General features: G+C 61.9%; 3 protein-coding genes across 11 annotated transcripts; 1 reads left to right on the forward strand and 2 right to left on the reverse strand.

Annotated features, from left to right (window-relative positions):
* Positions 1-120: 120 nt before the first annotated feature.
* Positions 121-12940, reverse strand: PCSK4 (proprotein convertase subtilisin/kexin type 4). Its single transcript, XM_032627492.1, has 17 exons — positions 12810-12940; positions 12216-12296; positions 5721-5825; positions 4256-4348; positions 4054-4182; positions 3900-3976; positions 3715-3803; positions 3369-3541; positions 3069-3281; positions 2666-2766; positions 2484-2587; positions 2299-2416; positions 1878-2102; positions 1561-1685; positions 1092-1214; positions 389-948; positions 121-201 (listed from the first exon to the last, which is right to left on the reverse strand). The coding sequence occupies exons 1-16, from the start codon at positions 12882-12884 to the stop codon at positions 479-481; spliced, it is 2301 nt and encodes a 766-aa protein (XP_032483383.1). The 5' UTR covers positions 12885-12940; the 3' UTR covers positions 121-201; positions 389-478.
* On the forward strand, positions 7049-12207 carry REEP6 (receptor accessory protein 6). Its single transcript, XM_032627502.1, has 5 exons — positions 7049-7418; positions 10198-10291; positions 10373-10511; positions 10717-10885; positions 11433-12207. Exons 1-5 carry the CDS (start codon positions 7304-7306, stop codon positions 11468-11470), a joined length of 555 nt encoding a protein of 184 aa, XP_032483393.1. The 5' UTR covers positions 7049-7303; the 3' UTR covers positions 11471-12207.
* On the reverse strand, positions 12900-25050 carry ADAMTSL5 (ADAMTS like 5). Of its 9 annotated transcripts, none has more exons than XM_032627498.1 (14): positions 24581-25050; positions 23591-23709; positions 23382-23483; positions 22921-22993; positions 22720-22811; positions 22417-22477; positions 22156-22264; positions 20854-20981; positions 20431-20542; positions 19978-20064; positions 19691-19854; positions 19319-19517; positions 19173-19244; positions 17754-18823 (listed from the first exon to the last, which is right to left on the reverse strand). In XM_032627498.1, exons 2-14 carry the CDS (start codon positions 23665-23667, stop codon positions 18522-18524), a joined length of 1578 nt encoding a protein of 525 aa, XP_032483389.1. In that variant the 5' UTR covers positions 23668-23709; positions 24581-25050; the 3' UTR covers positions 17754-18521. The 9 variants fall into 9 exon arrangements, with proteins under 9 accessions (XP_032483392.1, XP_032483389.1, XP_032483386.1 ...); XM_032627495.1 differs by having other exon boundaries at positions 22921-23119; XM_032627500.1 differs by lacking the exon at positions 23591-23709.

Consider the following 25050-nt stretch of genomic DNA (forward strand, 5'->3'; position numbering starts at 1 on the left):
GGGACAGACGCCCCGGGGAAGGCAGATTCCACATGACACGCAGGGGATTCCCACAACCATGCCATGGAGAAGGGGCCGGTGCCCCAAAGGAGCCCACAGACTTGCACCTCCTATTCAACCTTTATTTGCAAACTCTGAGGTCGCACGTGGTACCCGAGACCCTGGATGGTGTCATCTGCTCTCCTGCCCGCTTCCTCCATTCTGGAAAGGGAAGGGATGGTGGTCACTGCCGGGCTCTGCCCCAGCCTACCCTCTCCCTATCCAAACTGTGCAACGAGACTTCTCTCTCTCTCTCTCCCCCTCTTTCACCTGGACCTGCCAAGTCCGGGGTGCAGGGTCCCACGCGGCCACCCCTGGCCCACGGCCTCGGTGGCAGCCAGGGCCTTACCAGGGCAGGTTCCCACAGGGCACCCGTCTGGACAGTGGGGCAGCGGTGCCCACCAGGGACCTGGGTGGAGGCGCACGTTAGCTGTCCTTGTCAACCAGCTCTGGGTTCCAGCTTGCAGCGGGGTCTGGAGTGGTGATGGGAGTGGCCCCCTGCTCCAGGGGGTCCCACCCATGGTGGCGGGCAGCCTACAAGGAGGACGCGGCAGAGGAGGGGGCTCCCGAAGGCCACGGCCAACAGGGCCAGCACCACGGCCTGCGCCGGGCCGTGGCGGCAGGGGCAGGCGGTTGCAGTGGGCTGGGGGGGGCCCTCAGGGGGGTCGGGTCCCGAGCAGGAGCCCCGCTGCGCGTCCAGCATGGACGGCGGGGGGCAAGTGGTACAGTCCAGCGGGGAGCTGCCGCGGCAGGTGTAACAGGACGGGTGGCAGCTGGAGCAGACCCGCAGGGCAGGCGCGGCTGGGCGCCCAGGTTCAGCCGTCACCGCCTGCTGGGTGTGGTTGAAGTACCTCGGTGGGCAGTAGGTGAGGCAGAGGTGGCCCAGGATGTAGGCGGGGCTCTGGCATTCTGCACGAGGGAGGGACACGTCCACCGGGCTGTGAGGCCACGACCTGCTGCCCCGGCCCGCCCGTCCCCTGCCCCAGGCCGCACACGCACACTGCCCGCCTGCCGCCTCCCAGCAGGTGGGCCATGCGGCACCGGACACTCACCCTGGCACGGCCCCTCTGTGTCCCGCTGCACACACGCGCTGCTGGTCACCTGGGGGCCCGAGGGCCGCGCCGTCATGTCCTCGGCCGTCCCATAGAGCAGCAGCGTGTAGCGGTACAGCATCCCTGGGCAGGGGTCGTGGTGGGCACAGGGAGAAGAGGGAAAGGCTGTCGGCAGCCTCGTCCTGCCATTCTGGGCCCGCACCCTCCCCGGATCCCCAGACTCAGATGGTGCCCAGGGTCGCCCAGTACCCTCTAAGCGCTGGTAACTGGATACCTCCTGCCCCTAATACCTGAACCCCTACTGTGCACTGGTAACCAGACACCTATTACATTCCAGCCCTGTGTGCTCAGTCTCTCAGAGGACACCAGCGGGAGCCCTGTGCCTTGGGCTTGGGGGCAGTAAGGAGGCCGCCAGCTCCAGAGCATGGGGCAGGTGGGGCTCGAGCCCCAGCCTGTGCCCGGCTCTCACCTGTGTTGAAATAGTAGCCCTTGTTCTCCAGGACCAGGGTCCACAAGCCGCGCGGGTCCTCGTCCCAGAAGTGGGTGGACATGAAGATCCAGTTGTTGTAGCCTTGGCCACTGACGTCAAAGGGTCTGGGACAGACAGGCAGGCGGGGGGATAAGGGGGGGGCTTCACAACCAGAGTCCTGACAAGCCGCGAGCACAGTAAGTGTCTGTGATGCCAAGGGGTGGGGTCCAGCCCGCCTGACCCCACGGGGCACTTGTCTCTTCCTCGTGGGGTTGCTCAGGAAAGAGAGTTTGTGGCCCGGTCCCCTGCCCCCGCACCTGATGGCCACAAGCGTGGAGCGGGTGCCCATGGGGCTGGTGAGCGAGATCTCCAAGTCCCCACGGCGGCTGTAGGACAGGGACAGCAGCACCTGCACGTGCTCCAGCGAGCGGATGTAGTTGGCGTGGCCGAAGCAGGCCGACACGTTCTTCCTCACGCGCATCACCCGCAGGATGGGGCTGGGGGCTGCAGCACGTGAGGTGAGGGCCCCTCCTGCTGGCCTGCTGGGAGATGGGCGGCCAGCAGGCAGGGTCTGGGCTCAGATCCTGCCCTTTCCTTGTACAGATGGGTGAACTGAGACCGCGGGGCCTGCCTCCACGTGTCCACCCACCAGGGTTGGGGGAGAGGTCTGGGGACGTGGCAGTGGGGACGTGGCTGGGGTTAGATGTGGGCGTGCAGGGGGCAGAGGAGGGCGCTCACGTGGGGGTGTGCACGATGCTGATGGTGCATTTCCTCTGGGGCTGTGTGGGCAGCCACGAGCGAGCCAAGTCCACCAGCAGCCCGGCGTCCAGCAGCCCGTAGCCGTAGTGGTGGCTAACTGTGTGGAGGGGCGTGGTCATCGTCCTGTGGGCGTGGCGTCCCCAACCCCGCCCGTCCTGCCGCACCTTGGCGCCCCACGCCGTTGGTCCTCCAGTCCTCGGCCTGGAGCTGCGCTGGCCTGGACGCCCGGACCACCAGATGCTGCATGTCCCTCCACGTCAAGAACGGGCTGGGGGTGGGTGAGGGAGGGTGAGCCGGGGCCACGCTGGGGAGCTCCGGCAGTAGGCGAGACCCCTCCATCACCTACTTGGCCTCCAGAGCCAGGGCGATCATGCCCGCAGCCAGCGGGGCGGAGGCTGAGGTGCCCGTGTGCTTGTCCGTGCACCGGTGGTGCAGGTCTGTTGTGACCTGGGTGCACAGAGAGGGACTCAGGCACCTGGTGCACAGGAAAACCCAGCCCTTGTTCAAAACGGCCCAAGTGCTCCAAGGAAGAGGCACCTCAGAGCATGACAGCAGGTCTGGGGCCGTGAACACAGCCGCCCAGCTGCCAGCCCTGCCTGGGACACACGAGGGCATGCGAAGGGGCGCCAACCGTGGGGCCTGGTCCCTGAAACCCAGTCTATGTGTCAGACGTGAACCGGGCAGCCCTGGGAAGAGGCAAGGTAGGGGACAGGAGGGAAGGCAGGGCACCGGGTGGGGCGGGTGCTTACGATTTGGGGGTTGGCAGCAACGCCGCTGCTGTAGGTAGTGGTGAGCGTGGAGGCGCAGGCCTCGCTGTACCAGGGCACGCGGCCCTGCTGGGTGGTGCTGCCCACCGAGAGCGTGTGGATGCTGTTGGTGTAGCCGTCACAGTTGCAGTTGTCATAGTGCAGGCCGCCATTGCCCGACGCCCAGATGAAAAGGGTGCCCAGCCCACCTCGGCCCTGCAGATGGAGAACCAGGCCAGAGACGGGGACGGGGTGTGGGCCTCGCATGCTGTCCCTGGCCCTCCGTGCCCCATACCAGCTCACCTTGGTCACGCCGCGCCTGAAGGCCTCTCGGGTGAGGATGCCCGGGCCGTCCACTGTGCGGCCGTCGTCCTCGGGGCCCCAGCTGGCGCTGTAGATGTGGATGTGCTGCGGCTGCAGGCTCAGCGACTGGGCCTCGATCACGTCAGTGATGGTGCCATCCAGCATGCGCACCCCTGCACAGGCGGCCTTGGTGAACACCCCGCCTGCTCCCTGCACTCTCCCCGCCCTGGGGATGGAGGTGTCTGTGGGGGTTTCAGCTCTCCCCGACCTTAGCCTGGGGCCCTGACATGGCCCAGTGGCTAGTGTGGGGCCAAGAGGCGCCCCGCCACCCTCCTGGCCTGAGTACCTCCAATTCGGGCATTGTAGGCGACGCCAGCACCACAGAACCTGTTGTTTGCCGTCGCTGCCACTTCCCCAGCACAGCGGGTCCCATGCCTGGTGCCAGGACAGAGACAGGTGCCCGTCACAGCCCCTTGGCCCCTCGTAGGGTAGTGGGGGCTGCCCCCATGCCCTGTGGGATGCTGGGCTCACCGGTTCTCATCGCTGGATGTGTATCGCGGCTGGGGGTCCGGGTCATAGTCATTGAAGTCGTAGCTGGCTAGGGGGTCCTGGGGGTTGGAGACATGAGGGGCTGCGACCAGCCGTGGGACCTGGGGCAGCCCCCACCCCAGCCCCACAGGCTCACATAGTTGGCCCAGAGGTCTGGGTGGTCCTTCTCGATGCCGTCGTCCAGGACAGAAACCACGATGCCCTGGCCAGAAAGCCCCTGGCTCCAGACCTGCAGGATGTTCAGGTCCGGCTGCACCTCCTTGTTCTGTGCAAGGCGGGGCCGGGGTCAGTGGGACTCTGGCCTGGCCTGGCCCCGCCGCCCAGCCCGGCCAGCTCACCATGTACCACTGCTTGGAGAACCAGGGGTCCGTGGGCACCACCAAGGAGCGTTTCACCCGCCGCTGCACCGTCTGCTGCTGGAACCACTGCACCTGGGGGTGGGGAGACCACACCATGGGAGGGGCTGGACCCACGAGCAGCCCACCCTCCTCCCAGCTTCCTGCCCTCACACCAGGCTGCTTTAGAGGGCCCTGCCCCTCAGCCCTTCCACCAGTTCCTGGTCAAAGCGCCCAAATCTGCTTCCAGGGTCTGGCATCGGCCTCTTCCCTGGATCTGCCAAGGGTCAGCGGTGTGGGGCTGAGGCTTAATGTGTCTGGGCTGTCACCTACTTGTCCTGGGGCCCACGTGGTGTGTGATGGGGCCAGGGACCCCGTGTTTGCTGGGGCTGCTCTTGGGGGTCCCCGTGTGCCTGGGGCTCTGGCTCCAGAGGGGACTGAAGCCCTCAGAGCACCCATCCCCGGTGGCCCACAGACATGTGGTGGCTGCTATTCAGGCTGGTTGCGGCTCCTGGGGTCCCACCCCTGCCCCCGTCCCCATCCCTGTTCTAGAATCCCTCTCCCCAAGACATGCCCATATCCCCTTGCAGTATTCACTTCTTTCAACCGCACCCTCCCTGGTGCAGGACACTCCTGTATGGCCACACCCACCTCCTCCCTGGTCTTCCAGCAGCCCTGCCCTGCTGCCTCTCTACAGCCCATTCTTGGCACACTGCAGCATTACTTTCTGTGGAACCCTCTCTGTGAAACCCGTGCCTGTCCAACACCTCTCCAAAGCCCACAAGGCCCCCTGCCTGTCTGGCCCCCAGCAGCCTTCCTCTGCTGCAGCCACAGTGGCTGCCTCACCCCAGGGCCTTTGCACATGCCCTTCTGCCTGCCCCAGGCCGCCCTTTCTCAGACCTTTGCCCTTTCCCCTTTTTCCTTGTTCTGCTCCCAATACCCCCTCAACCTGGTTCATGTTCCCCCGTCCCTATCTCAGCAATCAGGGCCATCTTCTCCCCGTTTTCTCAGCTCCAGATCCTGATTTCTCTCTGTCCCACACATCCAATCCATCAGCAAGCCCTGGCCTCTGTCCTGCAAACCACGTCTCGAACCAACCACTCCTCTCTGTCCCAGTGCTCCCGGTGGGGTTTCCATCTGTCATGCTTCTTGCCTCCTTACCAATCAGCACCCCTCCCCCAACCCAGCCTCTTTATGGGGTACCTGGGAACTTTGATCTTTCAGGGTGAGATAGAGGAGGGAAGGGGAGGTGACAAGAAATTGTTGACAGTGCACCTGCCCTGGGGTGAGTGCTCTGCACAGATCTTCCCCATTTGACTCCCCACTGTATAGACTAGGGGGCCAAATGGACACCAAGACTCAGAGAGAGCTGGTGACTTGCCGAAGGTCACACAGACATTTATTACAATTACAAGAATAACGAGAGGTGCTGACATCCCTCAGGAGGCAGCCTCAAGGCCAGGCTCACCTTGGGGTCTTTCTTCAGGCGCAGGCGGTGGCCCCAGTGTGGGGTAAGGGACTGCTGGACCACACCCCGGTGCCGCAGATGGAAATACTGCCCATCAGGGAAGATCTGGGAATAAAGGGGAGCAGCTGCATGGCTGGGACCTGGTTCCCCTGATGGAGTCCCTCCCAGGACAGGGGCCAGCCCCCCTTCCTTACGTTTCCCCCAACCAGGTGCCCAGGTGGGAGCTTCAGATGCCCTCTGAGGGTCCCAGGATCTGGAGATGGTCTAGGCAGTAGTGAGCTGGGGGGTCCTTGATATCTGGGGAACCTAGCGAGGTACGCTCTCATCTGCCGGGGTCTGGGGTCGTCCAGCCCTCGCCCCCTCCCGTCAGTCCGGGTCCCACCCACCGGCCCCAGGTTGACGAAGCCGAATTTGCGCGCCAGGCGCTCGATTTCCTGGTAACCCTGGGACACCCGCACGGCCCAGCTACTGACATAGATGGGAGCCCGGGGTGAGGCCCACCCCACAGCCATGGGGCCAACGAGTGCCAGGCCCAAGGCCAAGGTCAGGCGCAGCCAGAGCGCACTCCGGGCGGGCCGCATGCCGGCGGGGGCGGGGCCTCAGAAAAGCCCCTCCTCCTGGCCAAACCGCCGAGATGGCCCAAGCGCCCGCCCCGCCCCCGGCGCCATAGCAACCCCTGAAAGCCTTCAACTCCCAGGGGGCCTTGCAGCTCCCCAACTTGATGGGCGCGAAGGTCTGACAGCAGGGTGGGGGAGAGACATGCTCACCCTGTTCTTCCGCAGACTCGAACCCTCTGGAGCCTCAGTCTCCCCATTTGTACAATGATTCACCAATTCTTCTGACCCAGAGGTGCGGGTTCACTGTTGCTATAATTGACCCCGCCCCTTATTTTGCCCCGCCTACTTTCCTATACATCCCCTCCCCCTAGAATAAGCCTTGCCTCCTCTCCAGTCCAACCAGAATTGCTCTTTCGAATAAGTCCCACCTCCTCATCTTAGCTCCGCCCCATCCCTGCCTTTCAGATTCCGTCCCTCCTCCTTTACGTTCAGCCCCGCCCCCTCTCTGTTTTTGCTAATGAATCTCTTCTCGTTTCTCCAATCAGCTCTGGCCTTTCTCCAGCCCCTCCCACAAGCTCCGCCTCCCCAGCACTCTTCTCTCCTCACCCAGCTCCACCCACAACGGCTCAGCGAATAATCCCCGGCCATGACCCCGCCCCTCCAATCAGTTACGTCCCACTACCGCTGGGCCAATCGACGCCCTCAGTCCCCGCGCCCCGCCCCCTTCCTCCAAAGGGGCGGCTGCGGTAGCCGCGGCCGGCCCTGGGGCAATGCGGCGGAGGAGACGGGGCAGGCCCCACCTCCTTTGTCCTCCCTGCCCTCCCATTGGCCAGAGAGGGGGACAGGAGGCGGAGACCAGCCCGGGGGCGGAGACCAGCCCGGGGGCGGAGACCAGCCCGGGGGCGGAGAGTGGCCCCGGGGTCCGGCGGTGCGGCTCGCGTGGAGGGAAGGCAGCGCGCAGGCTCTACGGCAGGTGCACGGGGTGGCGGTCAAGTTCAAGCTGCCAGCCCCGGGCCCGCCGGTGCCATGGATGGCCTGCGCCAGCGCTTCGAGCGCTTTCTGGAACAGAGGAATTTGGCCACCGAAGCGCTAGGGGCGCTCGAAGCCAAGACCGGTGTCGACAAGCGGTACTTGGCCGCAGGTGAGACTTCGGGGGCGCTCTCGGGGCCGCCGCCCCATTTCGCCGACGGGCACACTGAGGCCGTGGGCTACCGGGGCCTCGGACCTGCACCCTCCGGCCAGCTCCGGCTGCGGGGTCCAGCTCAGGCGGCGGGGCGCGCCCACAGTTCAGGAAGGAGACTGAGATCCTGGGTAGGGTCGTGGACCGGGACCTTGGGTCTACCCGCAGCCCCTCCCCGTCCCCGCTGTGCGACCTCGGTCGAGGACCACCCCCTCTCTCGGCCCCGCAGCCGTCCTCTGCTCCCTCCCTCCGGGCCCTGGGTGCCCGCCAGGCAGAAGTCCGGTTCTTCCAGTTGTCCTGCTGGCCCCGTGGGAGGACGGGGCAGGTAGGCAGCCAGTGCCCTGCCAGTCTTGCCACCCTCTTCCCCGATGGACTCCAGCATGGAAGCAAGTGTAGAGATCTTCCCGTTTTCCAGGGGATGCTCCAGACGTGGAGGGGAAGGGTCACTCCCACCTCCCCTCAGGTTGTTTTCCTGCTAATATCACCCCCTACCCCTGCCCTTGGCCTGCCCTCTCCCCTCCCCCGTCCGGAGTTGGGCTGTTTGACTGCTGTGGTGGGGTTGAAGAAAGGTTGGATGGGGCCCACGGAGAGGGAGGTCCAGCCAACCCGATTGTCACTTCCATTCCAGTCCCTCCTCTGCCTTTATTCCTCAATGACCTTGGGTGGCCCCTGCCACCCTCTGAAACTGTCCAGTAAGTGTCCCTTAAGTGCCTCCCCTCTTTTTTGGTGCTTCAGACCCGACTGCCCTCTGCCACCTCTTCCAGGAAGCCCCCCTGGAATGAATCACAGGACACTTTGTTCGGACACTGGGGGGCAGCTCTGGCTGAGGACATGCCACGTGTTTTGAGCACCTGTGTACAGATCCTTAGAGTCCCCTTTCCTCCCATTTCCCTGCCAGCTGGGGGATTCCCATGCCAGACAGCCCAAGGAAGGTCCAAAACCTGTCCCCCCAGCTTCCTAGTGCCCAATATGTGTCGGGTCAGCCAGGGACCTGCCCCTGGGAGCAAGCCCTTGACCTCCTGCCTGGTTTTCAACATCCCTGATACCAGTGGGCGGGGAATTTAGGTCACAGAACACAGGGGAGGGGCCTGTTGGGAGGGGCCTGCTGGGTTGGCTGGGGGGTCACAGGGAGGAAACCGAGGCCTGGAGTGGGAGGCTGCCCCTGCTGTCTGCCCTGTCTGCAGCATCCACCCCCACCCCACCCCCGCCCCATATGCTGCTGATTGGACTGTCCCCGCCCATGTCCAAGGTCATCCTCCCTTTGCTGAGGCTGCAGGAATAGGGATTCAGTGGAGAGGGGCCCTGGGAGAGCTGCTTCTCCCCAGCTAGCAGCAATCGCCAGGGGAGGGGTGCTATTTCCCCCACCCCCTCTCCCAGATGTCGGAACCCTTGGGCCCCACCGGCCTGAGACGGCCAAAATACCCCCTCCCAGGTAACCGAGGAGGAAACCCAGAAGAGGCAGTGACCAGGCCTCCTAGGGCCAGCTGGGGATTCCCCTCCCTCTCCTGACCCCAAACCCCCAGGATAAAGGCTAATGCAGGTGGAGAGGAGGGTGGAGGGAACTCTGCCCTTTGGTCCACTAGTGGCCTCTGTCTCTCTCTGCAGATAACAGCCTGGAGGTGGGGGAAGAGGCTGTAAATGCTCCCAGGAGCCAGAGTCTCCCCGAGTTATGAGCATGAGCCTCTTCAGCCCCACCCACCCCCAGCTTCCGTTTCGTCCTGGCTGTTGAATGAGACAGAGCAGGGAGGGACAGAGACCTGCACACAAGAAGCGCTTCATAAATGCAGCAGCGACCATTATGATTTCAGAGTGGCTAACGCTCCTGGCCCCCATGCCCCACACCGTTCTCCTCTGAGCCCTCATTGCTGGGAGTGTGCTTGGGCCACCGGAAGGGGTTCCCTAGAAGTGTAGGGCGGGGTCCCTTCTACTGAGTCTTGTTTAGCTAACTCCACAGCAGCGCTAGGAGACAGGGCCACTAAACGCCCCACTGACAGTTGGGGAAACTGAGGCTGCAAACAGAGAGACACTTGCTAGGTGTCTCATAGTGGGTGAGGGCTCTCCTCAGTCAGGGGGACTCTCAATACAGCGCTTTGCATCCTCCCACTAAGACAAGGGCTCTCAGAGGGGGCCGTGCAGCCCTCAGGAGACACCTGGCGATGTCTGGGGACATCTGATGGTCACGACTGTGGGGGGCTCCTGGCATCAAGTGGGTGGGGACCAGGGATGCTGCTCCACACCCCAGATGCAGTGCCCAGGGTGGTTCCCTCTGCCCCAGAGTCAGCAGTGGTGAGGGGAAGAGACCCTGGACTAAGAAAAAAGTTAGAAATTGTTGCCTTTCTCCGCTCTCCAGGAATCATGTCTTGGTTTTTCTCCCATTTACTTATATTCAAACTCTAGCCTCTTGTGCTCAGCCCCTCCTATAGGACCCAGAGTGAGGTGGTTATAATTGCGGAGATCACATATTCATTCAACAAACACGGGGCAGCCACTCAGTACAGACCAGTCCTAAGGTGCCGGCCTGCCCTTGGGGAGCTCACAGTCCCGTGGTGGAAACTAACATGTTAGTGGGGTTCAGGGCCACGATGAGGGTTGCCCAGGTGCTGCAGGGCAATAACCCCTCCTAGAGGGGCCGCCGAGGCTTCTGGGAGGAGTGATGGATGCAGGCTGCATGGGCCAGGCCAAGGGGGCTCTGGAGACTGGGCTCAGTACGTGCAGCCCACACCCAGCCCCCTCTCCGCAGGAGCCGCCACTCTGCTAAGCCTGTATCTTCTGTTCGGGTACGGGGCGTCTCTGCTGTGCAACCTCATCGGCTTTGCATACCCCGCATATGCTTCGTGAGTGCCCGCTGGTTTGGGGGCGCGGGGAGGGGCGTCTGGGGCTCTGAGCAGTCCCTGACCCTGCCTTGCCTCCCCCAGGATCAAAGCTATCGAGAGCCCAAGCAAAGAGGACGACACTGTGTGGCTTACCTACTGGGTGGTGTACAGCCTGTTTGGGCTGGCCGAGTTCTTCAGCGATCTACTCCTGTCCTGGTTCCCTTTCTACTATGCGGGCAAGGTGGGCACCACCCGGGACACACCGTGGTGGCTGGGGTTCCCAGGAGCGGGTACCCAGGGGTGTCTGACGGGGTAGGCCAGGCCCATCCCCAGGGGTGTCTGATGCGGAGGCCAGGTCCACCCCAGCCCAGCATCTGATGGAGGAGACCCCCCCAACCCGAGGCGCAGAGTGGGGGCCGAGTGTAACTCCTGCCCTGTGTCCGCAGTGCGCCTTCCTGTTGTTCTGCATGGTTCCTGGCCCCTGGAACGGGGCTCACATGCTGTATCATCGCGTCATACGTCCACTGTTTCTAAAGCATCACGAGGCCGTGGACAGCATCGTGAGCGACCTCAGCGGGCGGACCCTGGACGTGGCAGCCGGAATAACGAGGGACAGTGCGTGCTCGCAGGGCGAGGGGTGTCTGTCTCTCCGGTCTCTGTCTGTCTGTCTGTCTCCCGGCTCCCCCTGCCCCACTCACCTTCATTCCTGCCTGCTGTCCTCCTGACTCTGACTGGGCTCTGTCTGGCGTCTGGACCGCCTCCGCTGGGTGCTCGCTAAATCTTCCCCTCTCACTGTCTGCCTCTGTCTCTTACGCTCTCCGGAACCAGTCCTGCAGGCCCTGGCCCGCAGCCGGGCTCTCATCACCCCGGCGGCTGCGGCAGTGGGCCCCTCACTGCCCTCGGAGCCGACTGTACGTAATGCCCGCCCCTGGGAGGTAGCGAGGGCCCACACGTGTGTGCGCACGTGCGTGTGTGCATGTGTGTGTGAGTGCCGGCACCTGCCTCTCTCCCTGCCAAGGACGGCTGTTGGCCACTCAAGTGAAGCTGGCCCCCAGCAGTCCCCAGCAGCCTCTGTCCCAGTCTCCACTGGCTTAGCGCAGCCCTTGGGCCCCTGGACACAGCCAGACCCGCCTCACTCACCCTCAGGGCGCTCTCTCCACAGTCAAAGCAAGCGTGACTCAGCTCCCGAAGAACAGGTGAAGTCCCTGCCCAGCCCCTGTGCAGAAAAGCCGGCCGGCCAGCTGGAGGACGCGTTACACTCCAAGTCCTCTGTGGATTCCCCAGCCGCCTCCCCAGTGGAGTCCACCACCAGCCCCTCGTCCCCAAGCAAGCCAGCCCTCAGGAGCTCCACCAACTTGGGCCACTCCCAGCCTCAATCCCCTGCCACTGGCTCTGCCAATGGCACCCAGCTGCCCAGCAAGCTCCGGGGTGGGCTTCTGTCTCGAGCCAACTCCTCCAGCCAGCCCCAGGCCCCAGGGCAGCCCCAGGCTCCCGGGCAGTCCCAGTCCCCCCGACAGCCCCAGGTCCACGGCCAGCAGTGCGCCCGGCCCTCCATCACTTCCTCTGGCCCTTCCCAGACGGCCCACCAGTCCTCAGGCTCCGCGCAGCGTCCCAGCACCTCCTCCAGCCAGGGACACCCCCTTGTGCAGTCTCCCAGTGGCATCACCATCCCCCCTCAGCCCCCCAACAAGACCCCCGATGGACCAGAGGCCTCAACCCCCAAGTCCAGCAGACGGCATCAGAAACGGCCCATAACTAAAGCCACCAGCAGCACCTCGATGCCCAAGCTGCCTGTCTCCTGCCAATCCGAGTTCAGCACTGAAGTCACCTGCATCTGGCCCCACCACAGTCACGGATTCCACTACCTGCAGCACGGCTGGCGGCTGAAACGCCTGGCCTGCTAGGGAGGGCTCAGTAAAGCTCATCTGGACCAGCCTTAGCTCACCTTCTGTCCGCTGGGCTCCAGGGGGCGGGGCTTCTTGGGCACAGGGTCTCCTCCAACCAGGGCAGGTGCTGGGCAGCCCCACTTTACAGATGAGAAAACCGAGGTTCAGAATGGAGGTCTCACCAAGTGGCTGAGAAGGACATGAGCCCGGGCAATCCTTGTCCTCACGCTTTCTCTCTCCCCTCCTGGGGTAGCTCTCAGGCCCACTCACCACAATCCCCTTCTTTTTTTTTGGCTGTGCCGTGCGGCATGCGGGATCTTAGTTCCCTGCCCAGGGGTGGAACCCATGCCCCCTGCAGTGGAAGCACAGAGCCTTAACCACTGGACCGCCAGGGAAGTCCCCATAACCCCCTTGTTGTGAAAACTCTTCCAGACAAGCAAGCTAGAGGCAATAGCCCCACCTCACTTGCGTTCCCTCTAGAAGCAGATGGCAGGGCAGGAATTTGAGTACAAGTCCTTTACGTGGGAGGGATCCCAGGAAGAGCCGAGAGGGAGAAGATTGAGGTGGGAGGGGAAAGAAGCCAATAAGGCAGGTGTGGCTAAACCCAGCACACCTGCCGGCCCGTGGCTCTCCCTCCCATGTTGAATGCACACCTGAGACTTATCCTGTCCAGGTCCTGAGGGGCTGGATCCACCACCCTGCCGGTCACTGGGGGGAGCGGTATCCATTCACTCCACCCAGCGCCCCCGCAGGCAGCATAGGGGCCAGGGCCAGGCAGCCTTCAGCAAAGAGGCCCCGGGAGGCTGGCCGTGGACGTCAGCCTGGCCTTCATGGAAACTGGGAGGCGGGAGCTGGGTGGGCACGGACAGGACCTCCTAGGACCTGCCGTTGCTTTCCTTTGTGAGGCCAGCACAACCCTGATTGTAAAAACAGGCAGAGACAGAACAAGTAAGGAATGTGATGCACCTGTCATGTGGATATGGACGCAAAAACATTTAAGCAAAAAATAGCAAATCCAACCCAACAGGATATGAAGAACCAGAACACTCTGCCCCCACTGCCCCGTTCAACTTCATGTCCCCGGAAGCACAGCCTGAGTTGGAAGCTGGGGGGTGGGGGGAGCTGAGTGAAGCAGTGGTGGTGGGGGGAGGGTCTGGAGCTGGTACTGCACCTGGAATCGGCCCCCCTGGAGCCCAGGGGCCCGTGTTTTGTGCCTCCACATCTGTCAGTCACTGGTTTCAGCCCACCCCCGGGAGGGGGCCTTAACCCCATGGGCATCTCCGAGTGGCAGCTACCGTCGCCCAGAGACAAATCTCCCGTGAGGCAGCTGCAGCCACAGCTGGGAGGACACTGTAGCGCCTGTCACATTCCGCCCCCTGCCCACACACACCGGAGCTCTGCTTCTCCCAGATTCTGGTTGGTGACAACTTCTGGGGCCAACACAAGGGGAGGGTTAGGAGGAGAAACCATGAACCCCGACAGGGCAGTGGCTTTCAAGGCCATAAGTCAGTGGTTCTCAACTGGAAGTGATTCTGTCCCAGGGCCATCGGGCCATATCTGGAGACACTTTTGATTCCTGCCCAAACACATCAGCCAAGTACTGCAATCCTTTGACGTGTCATCCCTCTCCCCACTGAGCGGCCCAGCTTGTCCCCAGCTGGTGGTGACCCTGTCCATCACAGACAGTTTTCCTGAAAAGGAGGCAGCTCTGTGTCCTCATCCTTGAGAACACCAGCGAGAGAGGAAGAAGCACGGAGCGAGTGCTACTGGTGAGCAGTGGGTCCAGTTCATTCAATCAGTCACTGCAAAGGCCCTGAGGCAGGACCGTGCCTGTTGGGTTAGAAGAAAAGCAGGCAGGCTGGTGTGGCTGGAACCACATGGGCCAGGGCGAGAGACGAGGTGGGTCTGGGGGGTGGACCACGCAGGTGCCTGCCTGGAAGGTGTGGTGAGGACTTTGGCTTTTACTTGAGAATGTTGGATTTGTTGGGAGGAAAGGATCAAGGGTAATTATTAATGAGCCCCCACCCTGCTGAGAAGTCCACCTGGGCTCTGGGGACAGTGATCCCTTAATCTGCTTATTGCTGGCCCAGGTGTTTGAAGCAGGTGGTGTGGCCTGGGTCCAGGGCAGGAGACGGGGCCTTGCCCCACCCCCTGTGCCCCTTGAAGATTGTCCTTGGGCCCCGCCCCCCCAGGTCAGGTCACCTGGGAGCACAGGTGAGCGGACACACACCTGTCTCCCCAGGTGGAAGCAGTGACGTTGACTTAGCCCCTCAGATTTATTTTGGTTTTAATTTAAGTGTACAGAAGAGTGTAACCCGCGACTTGGGGGCAAGTCTGACAACAGGGCTGGCCCCTCCCAGTCACTTCCCCCTCAAGGTAGCCCCCATCCTGCCTCCATTGCCTCTGGCCTTGAAGGTCACTTGTGTCATGTCCACGGGGTCTTCTGTCCCCTCCTGTCTGACTCAGACTCACCACGCTGCTGCGGGAATGATTGCTGCATCATCCTTTTTCATTGGCAGAGAGCATGTCATTCTGTGAGGGTCAGAGAATGATTCAGTCCACTGCTGATGGGTGTTACAGTTGTTTCCAGAGGGGCCTATTGTGACTAAAGCTGCTAGGAACATTCTAGAAGCAGCCTTTGGTGAGCGGAGCTCTCATTTGTCTTGGGCGTATACCTGTCAGAGACTGCAGGGTGTAGGGTGAGCCTCTGAGTCTCCTGTAACCAGTGACCACCAACTGGGTAGCTTGGGACAACAGGAATTTTTCCTTTCACCATCCGGAGGCCGGAAGTTCAAGATCAAGGTGTCACAGGGCTGTGCTCCCTCTGGAGGCTCCAGGAGATGGTCCTTCCTGCCTCTTCCAGCTTCTGGGAGCCCCAGGCATCCCTGGGCTTGTGGCTGCATCCCTCCGATCTCTGCCTCTGTTTTCACACGGGTGTCTTCTCTCTCTCTCCTCTGTGTGTCTCTTACAAGTCACTTGTCACTGCATTTAGCGTCCATCTGGATACTCCAGAATGATCTTCTTGAGACTCTTAATTACATCCTCAGGGGCTTCCCTGGTGGCGCAGTGGTTGAGAGTCCACCTGCCGATGCAGGAGACCCGGGTTCGCGCCCCGGTCCGGGAAGATCCCACATGCCACGGAGCGGCTGGGCCCGTGAGCCATGGCCACTGAGCCTGCGCATCCGGAGCCTGTGCTCCGCAACGGGAGGGGCCACAGCAGTGAGAGGCCCGCGTACCGCAAAAACAAAAAACAAACAAACAAAAAAAATTACATCCTCAAAAGTCTGTTTTCCAATAAAGTTCTGTTCACAGGTTCCAGGGGTTAGGGCGTGGACATGATTATTCAAACTTGTACACAAGTGTGCGTTCAGCTGTAGCAGAAACAGTCAAACTGTTTTCCCAGGTGGTCAAGCCATTGTAACCCTCAACTAACCCTCAGGGTGTGAGACAGTCCAGGGGTTTTCAGCAGCCCTTCAACCGGACTCATGTCCTCCTCTGGGTGAGCCAACTGGTACAGGGTCGGTGAGAGAGAAGCGCAGACAACAGAGGGGTGCTGTCTGCGGAGAATTCAAAACAGTAAGAAAAGCATCGCACCCCCCAGAGCTGGTACTCCACAAGTTTGTTGAATACAATATTTTGTGGGGTTGATGAAAGAACTGTTGTGATTACTGTTGTTTTATTAACATAGACACAAGTTTCAAGCTTGCCCGTTTTCATTCTTTATCCTTTAATAAACATCGCTTCCTGCAGGAAGTCCATTTGGGGAATTCCCTGTTCTGGACCCTTGAGGACTCAGCTGTGAGCGCTTCCCTTGAGAAGCAGTTCGGTCTGTAATCACCTGTGGTGTCTTCGGGCAGCAATCCAATCTCTAAACCAAATGGGCCCTGCGTGTTCCTACAGGGACACAGTAAATAATAAAACCCCAGAGCCAGGGATTGTAAAGACACAAAGATGCAGATCTTGAGTCTCTCCGTTTCTGTTGTTGCACCTGGAGTTTTTATTCGTCTTTAAAAGTAAAGCATCAAAGCAGCGTGGAATTTTTGCTGGGCAAGTAAGTGCAAATGCTAGTTCTACCTTCAACTGGGTTGCTGATTTTGAGTATCTTTAAAATTGCAATGTTTTCTTCTCTCTTTAAATGGTTCCGTTGATTGTTTGTTACATGACCATTACCGGAAACAATGTTGCTGCTCGGAGAACGGCATGTGGGAAATCGTGGCTCCTGTGGCCACAGGCCATCCTGTCTGCTAGAGTGGGCCCTGCATTGGCCTCTAACCCGGCAGGAACCTCACCCCTGCAAAGCGGTCCCGCTAGTTGGGTAGTAGATGGCAGGGTTGCCCCACAGAGCTCCGGGGAAGAAGAGGCCGGAGGCTCCCATTTCCAGACACTGAACACACTCCCACACTGCAGTGAGGCAGAGGGGACCATCTGGGGCCATCGGGGACCTGAAGCCCTTGGGGGCTGCAGGTAACACCTGAAACGCTTAATTCCTTCTCCCACCCCCACCCCCCCGTCCTGCCACCAGCGGGCACCCAGACCCCACGCCTCCCTCCAGAACTGTGCCCCACTCTGCCCCACGGGAGGGGGGAGTTCAGGAGATTCTCCGGCTTCAGCACTTGTTACAGAAGACAGGGCCAGGCCGGGGCCGCCCCAGGCGCTGCTGGGTCCCAGGCATACAGTAGGTGCTCAATAAATACTCTTTGGAGGAATGCACGAATGAACAGAAGGGCTAGGGAAGGAGTCTGGAAGAGTGAGGTTCCCAAGGTCAGGGCCGGGAGGGGCTGAAAGGGTATACACAGATGGGGAAACTGAGGCCCAGAGAGGGGCAGGGCTTGGCCTGAGGTCACCCCCAAAGTCAGGGGCCGAGTCCCTTGAGACCCACATGTCCAGCACCCCTTGCACACTCCCACCATCCCGCGCCCCAGAGGAAGACACAACCACGGATGGTACAGACGAGCAGGTTGTCCCAGATCACGGTGTGAGTCACCCCACGCAGGATGGGGAGGCAGAAGGGGGGGTTTGCTGGGTGACTATGTGACACCCCACTGACACTTCCAATCCACACACGATCTAGGCCTGCCTTCCTGTCTCTAGAATCTATGAGGAGACTACATCCAGGACACATGAGGGCAGGGCACACGCTGAGGGTGGGGGCTCTGACCAGCCTGCTCTGCGCGGGGGTGGGGAGGGGGCCCCCTGAACGGCCTGAGAGGAATATGTGGCCCCAAGGGGCATCGGGAGGGGGCTTGGAACCTCAGAAAGTCCCGCCTTCCCCCATCCGCTTATATTCCCCGTCCTCACGGTTGCCCCAGGGTCAGACACACTGGGGGGAGGTGGGGGCTGGACCAGGAGGAGGGGATGAGGTGCACGTGATTGCGTGTGTACAGGTGGTGACAACGTGGCTGTGGATCTGAGTAACAGGGCATCCTGAAGTGTCTGCAGCCAAGTATGTGAAACTGGGGTGCCCTTGTTAAAAAAAAAAAACTGCTTGTAAAAATTAAATAGGAATAGGGCTTCCCTGGTGGCGCAGTGGTTGAGAGTCCACCTGCCGATGCAGGGGACACGGGTTCGTGCCCCGGTCCGGGAAGATCCCACATGGCGCAGAGCGGCTGGGCCCGTGAGCCATGGCCGCTGAGCCTCTGCGTCCGGAGCCTGTGCTCCGCAACAGGAGAGGCCACAACAGTGAGAGGCCCGCATACCGCAAAAAAAAAAAAAAATTAAATAGGAACAAAAAAGGGGTGAACAGCAGTGTTGCCTGGAGGGAACCCTCCCGCCTCCCCCCGAATTGCGGAAGCTGTCAAGATTATCTCTGAACTCCCTGGTAGCCAGGGCAAAAGGGGAAACTGGTACGTGATAGTGCCTGGGTAGGCATGTTTACTAGGGGGTCATGCCTGTTTTTAACAGTGTCTCTGAATACGTGAGGGTGCATGTGTTAAGTGGCAATGAGAAGGGAGAGACAGAGTGTCAGGGGGTTAAAGAGTGGTGAGCTTCCTGGTAGCCAGGGCAAGAGGGGAAATGGATACATTACAAGGTCTCCTCAGGCATGTCTTCATCGGGGTCATGCTTGTGTGTGACAGTGTCTCCCAGCAAATGAGTGTGAGGCAAGGGGAATAAAAGCAGACACAGAGTCTCTGAGAGTAAAATAACTGAGTTTCCAGGGTGAGAGAGAAAATCAGAGCTAAAGAGTCCATTTAGTGTATCCTCCTCACCAGTGCGTGCCTGCTTCCGACAGTGGATCTGACTGAGTGCAGGGGTGTCTGAGTGTGTGTGGTGGGGAGTCACAGAGCTGCAGGTGGGAGATAGTTCTGAGCTCCCTGGAAGCTATGGCAATAGGGGAAATATGCTGACTTTGAGCCTGGTCCAGGGGCTCAGAGGGGGCAGCGTCTGGCGGCCAGGCGCACGCGGCTGTCCTCGGCGGGGCTCCACGGCCGGGCGTAGCCAGCATGAGGGAGCAGCAGCCAGTCCTGAGTGCCATCGGGGCTGATGAGGCGCCGGGCCGCCAGCAGGTAGTCCCGATGGAGGGCCAGCGGTGGGCAGGGGCAGCGGCTCGGCGCCCACACATACTCGAGGGCCCGCAGTGGCGAGCGGTTCTTGTAGATGAGCTGCACGTGCACCTCATATCGGGTCTCCTGGGCCTGCCGGACGCGGCCCAGCACGCGGGCCCGGAACACTGCGGGCAGGGTGGTGCTGAGCCCGGCTGGACGCTCTGCCCCGGGGCCCATCCACACACCCCTTTCCAGACGAGGGAACTGGGGGTCAGGTGGGGCATTGGGGGCCCTTGGGGACTGTGGTCAGCTGAGGCCTGGGGTAAGGGTCAGCTCAAGGATCAGTGAGGGCTTAGGAGTCAGATTAGGGCAAAGGATTAGATCAGGGAGTCAAATGAGCGTCAGGAGGGGTCAAGCTGGAGTCAGGTCAAGGAGTGAAAGACAAAGTCTGACCAGGGTCAGAGGTCAGCTGGATAAGGGTCAAGTTCAGGTCAATTAGGGGCCAGGTGAGGGATGGGGTCAAGGGCCTCTCACCAAAGTCGCTGCCGCAATAGTGGAGCAGCCGGTGGGCACGACCGCGGGTGTCAGGGCAGGGTGGGCAGGGGTCTGCGGGGGCAGTGCAGTCAGGGGCACAGGCCTTGCCTCCCTGCTCGCCCCCGCCCAGGCTGTCCCCAGCTCACCTGGGGTGGGGCCTGGGGTCCGTGGGGGGATAACAGTGGGGGCAGCGGGAGACTCAGGGGGCTGAGGATCTACCTCCCGAGGCTGCGGCTGCCGCAGGGACCAGCCCTGGGCCTGAGCCTGCGCCTGGAAGGGGCCATAACGCTCCCGGGGGAGCCAGAACTCGAATTCAACGCCGGGGTTGGGCTCCTGCAGGAGGACCTGGGCGGCGGGGGTGGGGGGGTGTCACATACTAGGGAGCTGCCCTCGGACCTGATGGCCCAGCGTCCCCCAACACACACTCTACCCAGCCCCCCCCCCCGCCCCGCCCCCTGCTTCCCAACGGATTCTTTAACCCCACACTCCCAGACACCCTCTCAGAGGCCCGTCCCCACCTGCAGGAGCAGGTCTTCGGAGGTGGGCCCGGCGGCGCGCAGCGTCTCCTCTGATCCTGTGACGCGGGTGTAGACCACGCGGGTGCCCGCTGCCTCGTAGGTCCCGGGAGGGCTGACCGCCCAGTTCCCGTTGAACACATAGCGCCCGTCGCCCCCCATCAGCGCTGCAAGGGAAGGGTCAGCCCGGGCTTCCCGGAAGAGGCCCCGCCCGCCTCCCGACCCTGTCGCCCCGCCCCGCTGGATTCGGGCAGCCAGCAGGGCGCCTCCTCCCTCGGACCCTGCGATACCCAGGTGGTTCCGGCTCCGGTGGGCGGCGCGGATGTGCCTGGCGCCCTCAGGAATCAGGGTCACGTTCCAGTACCCAGCGAAGGCACCTGGCCGGGAGGGAAGGACGGCGTTGGGGAGCAGGTGGGGTGTATTTGAAGGATGATTTGAGGATTAAGTGAGATACTGCGGTAAGAAGGTTAGCCAAGGCCCTGGTACTTCGAAAACGCTTCCTAAAGGATTGGAGTTACGATGATTATCACTTAAGTGCGGCAGCAAAGGAGTTAAACCCCGTCTGCTCTGGGAAGGGCGGGACAATCTGGCAATGACCAATCAGAACGATGAACAAGGGGGGGACTGAGCAATGACCAATCAGACCGTTGAGCGAGGGGGGCTGGGCCGCAGACTGCCCAATCAGCGCGGAACGTCTTAAAGGGCCCGCTCTGGGAGAGCGCGAGGACGGGGAGGGCGGTCACCGGCATCCCGGAATACGCGCTGCACGAAGAGGCACGAGTCGTTGGCGCCGCCGCAGCGGCCGCAGCGGTCTTCGCGGGCATCAGAACCCAGCAAACCGTCACAGCCGGCTCTCTAAAGGGGTGGGGAGGGCACGCGCGCCGTCAGACGGGCCCTGCCGTCGAGGGGGCGGGGCCCATGGAAGAAGACAGGACCAAGAACTAAAAGGATGGAACCTAGGGGGCGGGCCCTAGTGGGAGGAGGCTGGGGATGAGGCCTAGTGATAGGTGGGGCAGGGGAGGTCGGAGACTCGGTAGGGGGCGGGGCCTAGGGAAGAGGGCGGGACCAGGAATTTAGCGAATGGGGTCTGGGTGCGGGGCCTGGAGGGAATAGGCCGGGTGGAACCTAGAAGGGGCAGGGATGGGGGCGGGGCCTGGAGTTCTTACGAGGCAGCGGCCGGCCACGCAGAGTCCCTGGGTGCCCGGGCTGCAGGGGGTACCGTCCAGCACGCGGCCGAAGCTGTGATAGAAGTCGTGCCCCTCCGCCAGGCAGTTGAGGTCGCACTGGTTGGGTGCTGGGGATGGGAGGAGTCGGTGGCAGTGGGGGACATATCTGAGTTCCAGCCCCCTTCCTGCCAGTCTCCCCTCAGGCAGCCATCCTCTTGGGCAGATGAGGCCCAGAGACTCAGCCAAAGCCACACATGGAGGCTGAGGCAGAGCCAGGACTGGAACTTAGGCATTCTGTTTCCCGTTCGCTGGGACTATCCCAGGCAAGTATCCTGGGCCTGCACTCATTCGTTCATTCATTCATTCATGTTCAGTCCTAATATTAGGGGCCTACTATTAACATCATCACCCATTCTTCACTCATTCTTCCATACGTTCATTCCACAAACACTCATCAAGCACCTACTATTTTCCAGACAATGTTCTAGGCTCTGGGGCACTGAGGTGGGCAGAACACACTCGGCACTTGGGCTCTGCACCCAGAAGGTGCCCCCAAAATGGTTTTGGCCAGTTCTGACTGAGTCCTGCATAGCCTGGGTATGTTGCTGGCCCTCCCCGGGACTCAGTTTTCCCCTCCGCCTGGCAGTGGGGCATAATGGACAGTCTGACCACACCCGAGGCCCACAGACCTGATCCCTGCTCCCCCTGCTCAGGCTCCCTCTGGCTCCCGATGCCCTGAGGCTGGCTGGCAGACCCAGCCTGGAATAGGGCCTGAGCTGGCCCTGGCGGGCCTTTGTGGGGGTGAAATCATGGCAAGTTTCCGCCAATTCTTAGGGCGAAGGAAATAAAAATCTGTGAGGTTGATGGTTGGAACTTTCTCCATTCTAGGATTTTCTTATCTGTGTCTACCCCCACCGTGGCGTCTGAAGCTGCCTGTTTCCCTTAAATCTGGAGGCGCACTGCCCCAGGCACACAATTATATAACTCGCTATTTTCAGCTCAGTGCGGCAATATTTCCTGCTACTGGTGTAAGTTTGAGAAATGTTGGCCTCTGGATACAGCTCCCAGTAAATCCTCAGCTTCGTGTTCGACCCTGTGCAGAATAGACCCTGCCTCCTTCTGCCCCTCTTCACAACTCACACTTGCTTTCCACCCTTCACTTCACTAACTCCTACATATCCCTGAAAGCCCCAGTGCCAATGCCCCCTTCTTGCACCCCTCCAAGTCCCCCTTCCTTCTTAGCAGCCACTTTTCCCTGCCAGCTCTGAGGGAGCTGGACTAACAGGAGCATAGGCTACTCACCACCATAGAAGGGCACCCATTGGTAGGTCTTCTGGGTGCCCAGGACAGGGTGGCCATTGTAGAGGGCGCATTGGAGGTCTCGGAAGGGCACGGCCCCTGGGGGACATTCCTGGGGACACAGATCGGTGGAGCAGAGGCTGGGACAGCCCCGGGGATGCCCAGAGAATCTGGCATGGTGGCAAGGATATTTGGGGGCATGAGTAGGGAAGGAGGAGGGCTCCAGGGAGAACTCAGTCTGGGGGGTGGTTGGATAGAACTTACGGGCAGTTGGCAGAGGCGGTACTCGTGGGTGTCCCCCCAGCACAGCTCTTCCCTGGGAAACCTTCGAGGAGCAGGGTGGCCAGACTGCGGTCAGCACCTCCAGAAACCCTTCCCCAGAGCCAGCCTGCCCACCCATCCACCCCCGCTAACCCCACCCACATTCCAGCTGGATTAGCGGGATTAAAAGGCACAGCTTGTGTGGGCAGGTCGAGGGTGCGGCCAGGGGCTGGTCCAGCCTGACAAGAGAGGAGGGGCAGGGACCCCCTCCCATCCCACCCAGCCGGGTCCCAGGAGCCTCCTCACCGGATGCATTGCCGGCTGCGCACGGAGAGCCCTCGCCCGCAAGAGCTAGAACAGCGGCTCCAGGAACCCCATGGAGTCCACTCACCCGGACCCTACTTGGGGAGACAGAGGCAGAGTCAGCCTGGAAGGGAGGCTGGTGACCCCCACACTGCCAGCTGGGTTCCCATGCCCACTGCCCCCTGGGCTCATGTCCCCCTTTACCTGAACGTTGCCCCCCAAACCACAGTTCAGGAGGGTCCACAGCAGGAGCAGGAGGTTCTGGAGGGGGCGGGGTCTGGGGGACAGGAGGGGGCGCAGCAGTGGGGGGGCCAGCAGGCCAGGGGTTGCACCCCAGCTCTTCCCTGACTGGCTGTGTGATTTTGGACAGTATCTCAACCTCTCTGAGCCTCCCTTCTCATCTCTGAAAAATGAAGTCATAATAGAGCCCACCTAATAGGAGAGTTTTGAGGGGTTCGTCAAATTAGGTGAGGAAAACGGGGGCCACAGAGCCCGGTCTGGAGAGAGAAAACTCAAGTAATTATTATTGGTTGTTTACTGTCTATGATGCACGTAGTAGGTGCTTATTCAGCGTCTGATGATGGAAGGAATCATTCCAGGAGCGTGCACAGGTGTCTCCAGGGTCCTAGGGCCCTCCCCAATCTCCCCACCATCTTTGCTCCTACCTTCCGGTGTGGCCAGGGGCCAGGTGCTCCTCTTCCCCCCGCCTCAGTTTCCCCATCTGTGCAGTGGGGACCAGCTGGGCACAGTCCAGGATTCTATGGGACCTTGCAGAGGGTGTGGCTGGTGGTGGCTGGGTCTGGTGCCTGGCAGAGGTCCCCCCACCCCACGCCCGGGCGGGCCCCAGCCTCCAGGGCCCCCTCAGCTCCCAGACCTGCAGCAGCCAGGAGCTCCCGGATGGGGGGCGGGACGGGGCAGGGTGACCTGGCCCCGGTCCAGTGGGTGCCTCATGGCCTCATGTGAAGAGGGTGTGGGATGGAGCCCCAGAGCCGCCTGCAGAGGGAAAGGGGCTGCCAATGAGGATAACCCAGGGAAGAGGGAGGCGGCTGTGTGGGGGCGGGGGAGAGGGTGGCTGGGAGGCTTTGCCTCCCTGGGCCTCAGTTTCCCCATCTGTCAGGGGAAGAATGAAGTCACTTGCCATCCCCACCCTCCCCATGACCATGGCATTGGTGGAGAAAGTGGCGGGCTAGGGCCAGGGAGCCCAGCGGTCAGCAGTGCCCAAAGGACACGCAGGCCATGCTGGAGGGCTCCAGTCCTGGAGGTCCCGGGCAGCGGATGGGGGAAGGCAGGGCCCCACTGGATGTTCTCGAGCAGCAGTGTCCCTGGTTATCAGGCTCTCCTGGCTCTGACATTCAAACCTGGGGCACCAAGGGTCTGGGGCCAAGGTGGCTCCAGATGCTGAGAACCTGGGGGACCACGGGGTGGGTCTCCACCCTCTGACCAGAGCTGTGAGGCTGGCTGCATCTCTGAACCCCAGCCCTGGCTGGCCCAGGAAGCAGGAAGAAGTCCGGGTTGGAGAGCAGAGGTAGGGGGAGGGGGCTTGACCCTCGGACACCCGCTCCCCTCTTAGCACTGGCTTGTGGGGTGGGGGTCTAGGTGATGCGAAATGAGGGGCTTGAGGGATCACCATTCCCATCCTCCAGAGCCCCCTGCCCGAGGAGCAGGACACACCCCCCGTTTAGGCTGCAGTCCTGACTCTCCGTGTGATCTCAGGGCAAGCCACGCCTCTGGACCTCAGTTTCTCAAGGAGGAAGTGGGGATGAGTTTTCTCCCACCCTGGGGATTGCTGCCTCGCCACCCTCCAGCTTAGGGACGGGGAGAAGACTCCGGCCGGGTTAGTGGGGGGATAGGAAGAGGGACTTACCGGCTACGTAGAGCCCAGGCGGCGCGTCCAGGTTCCCCGGGCTGCCCGTGGGCGAGCGGAAGCCGCGAGGCCCGCGAGGAGGGGCGGGGGGAACCCGGGACGGCCCCTCCCACCCGGCCTCCTAGGGCGCGCCCCGGCCGGGGTCCAGAGGGGCGGCGGCGCCGTGCGCCCCCGCGCGGCCGTTGCGCGCCTGGGCGCCGATCTGCGGCAGGGGACTGCTCCGCACGCGCCGCGGCCCCCCAGAACTGCGGCCTGGTGTCCGACCGTCCGCGCCCCGGTGACCTTGGGAAGCCCAGGGCGGGGGGAGCCACGCGGGGACTGACCGCCCTTACCCCCACCTCGGGGCTGCTATTCCGGGCGCCGCGCTCAGGGCCCGGGAATGTGAGCGAACCGAGGTCGCCCTGTTGAGGCTCCAGGAGGGCGCTGCCCTCTCCTCACTGACGCCCAGATCGCGTCCCCACGAAGGTTCC

The sequence above is a fragment of the Phocoena sinus genome, chromosome 3 (assembly GCF_008692025.1).
Source record: "Phocoena sinus isolate mPhoSin1 chromosome 3, mPhoSin1.pri, whole genome shotgun sequence".
NCBI lineage: Eukaryota > Metazoa > Chordata > Mammalia > Artiodactyla > Phocoenidae > Phocoena > Phocoena sinus.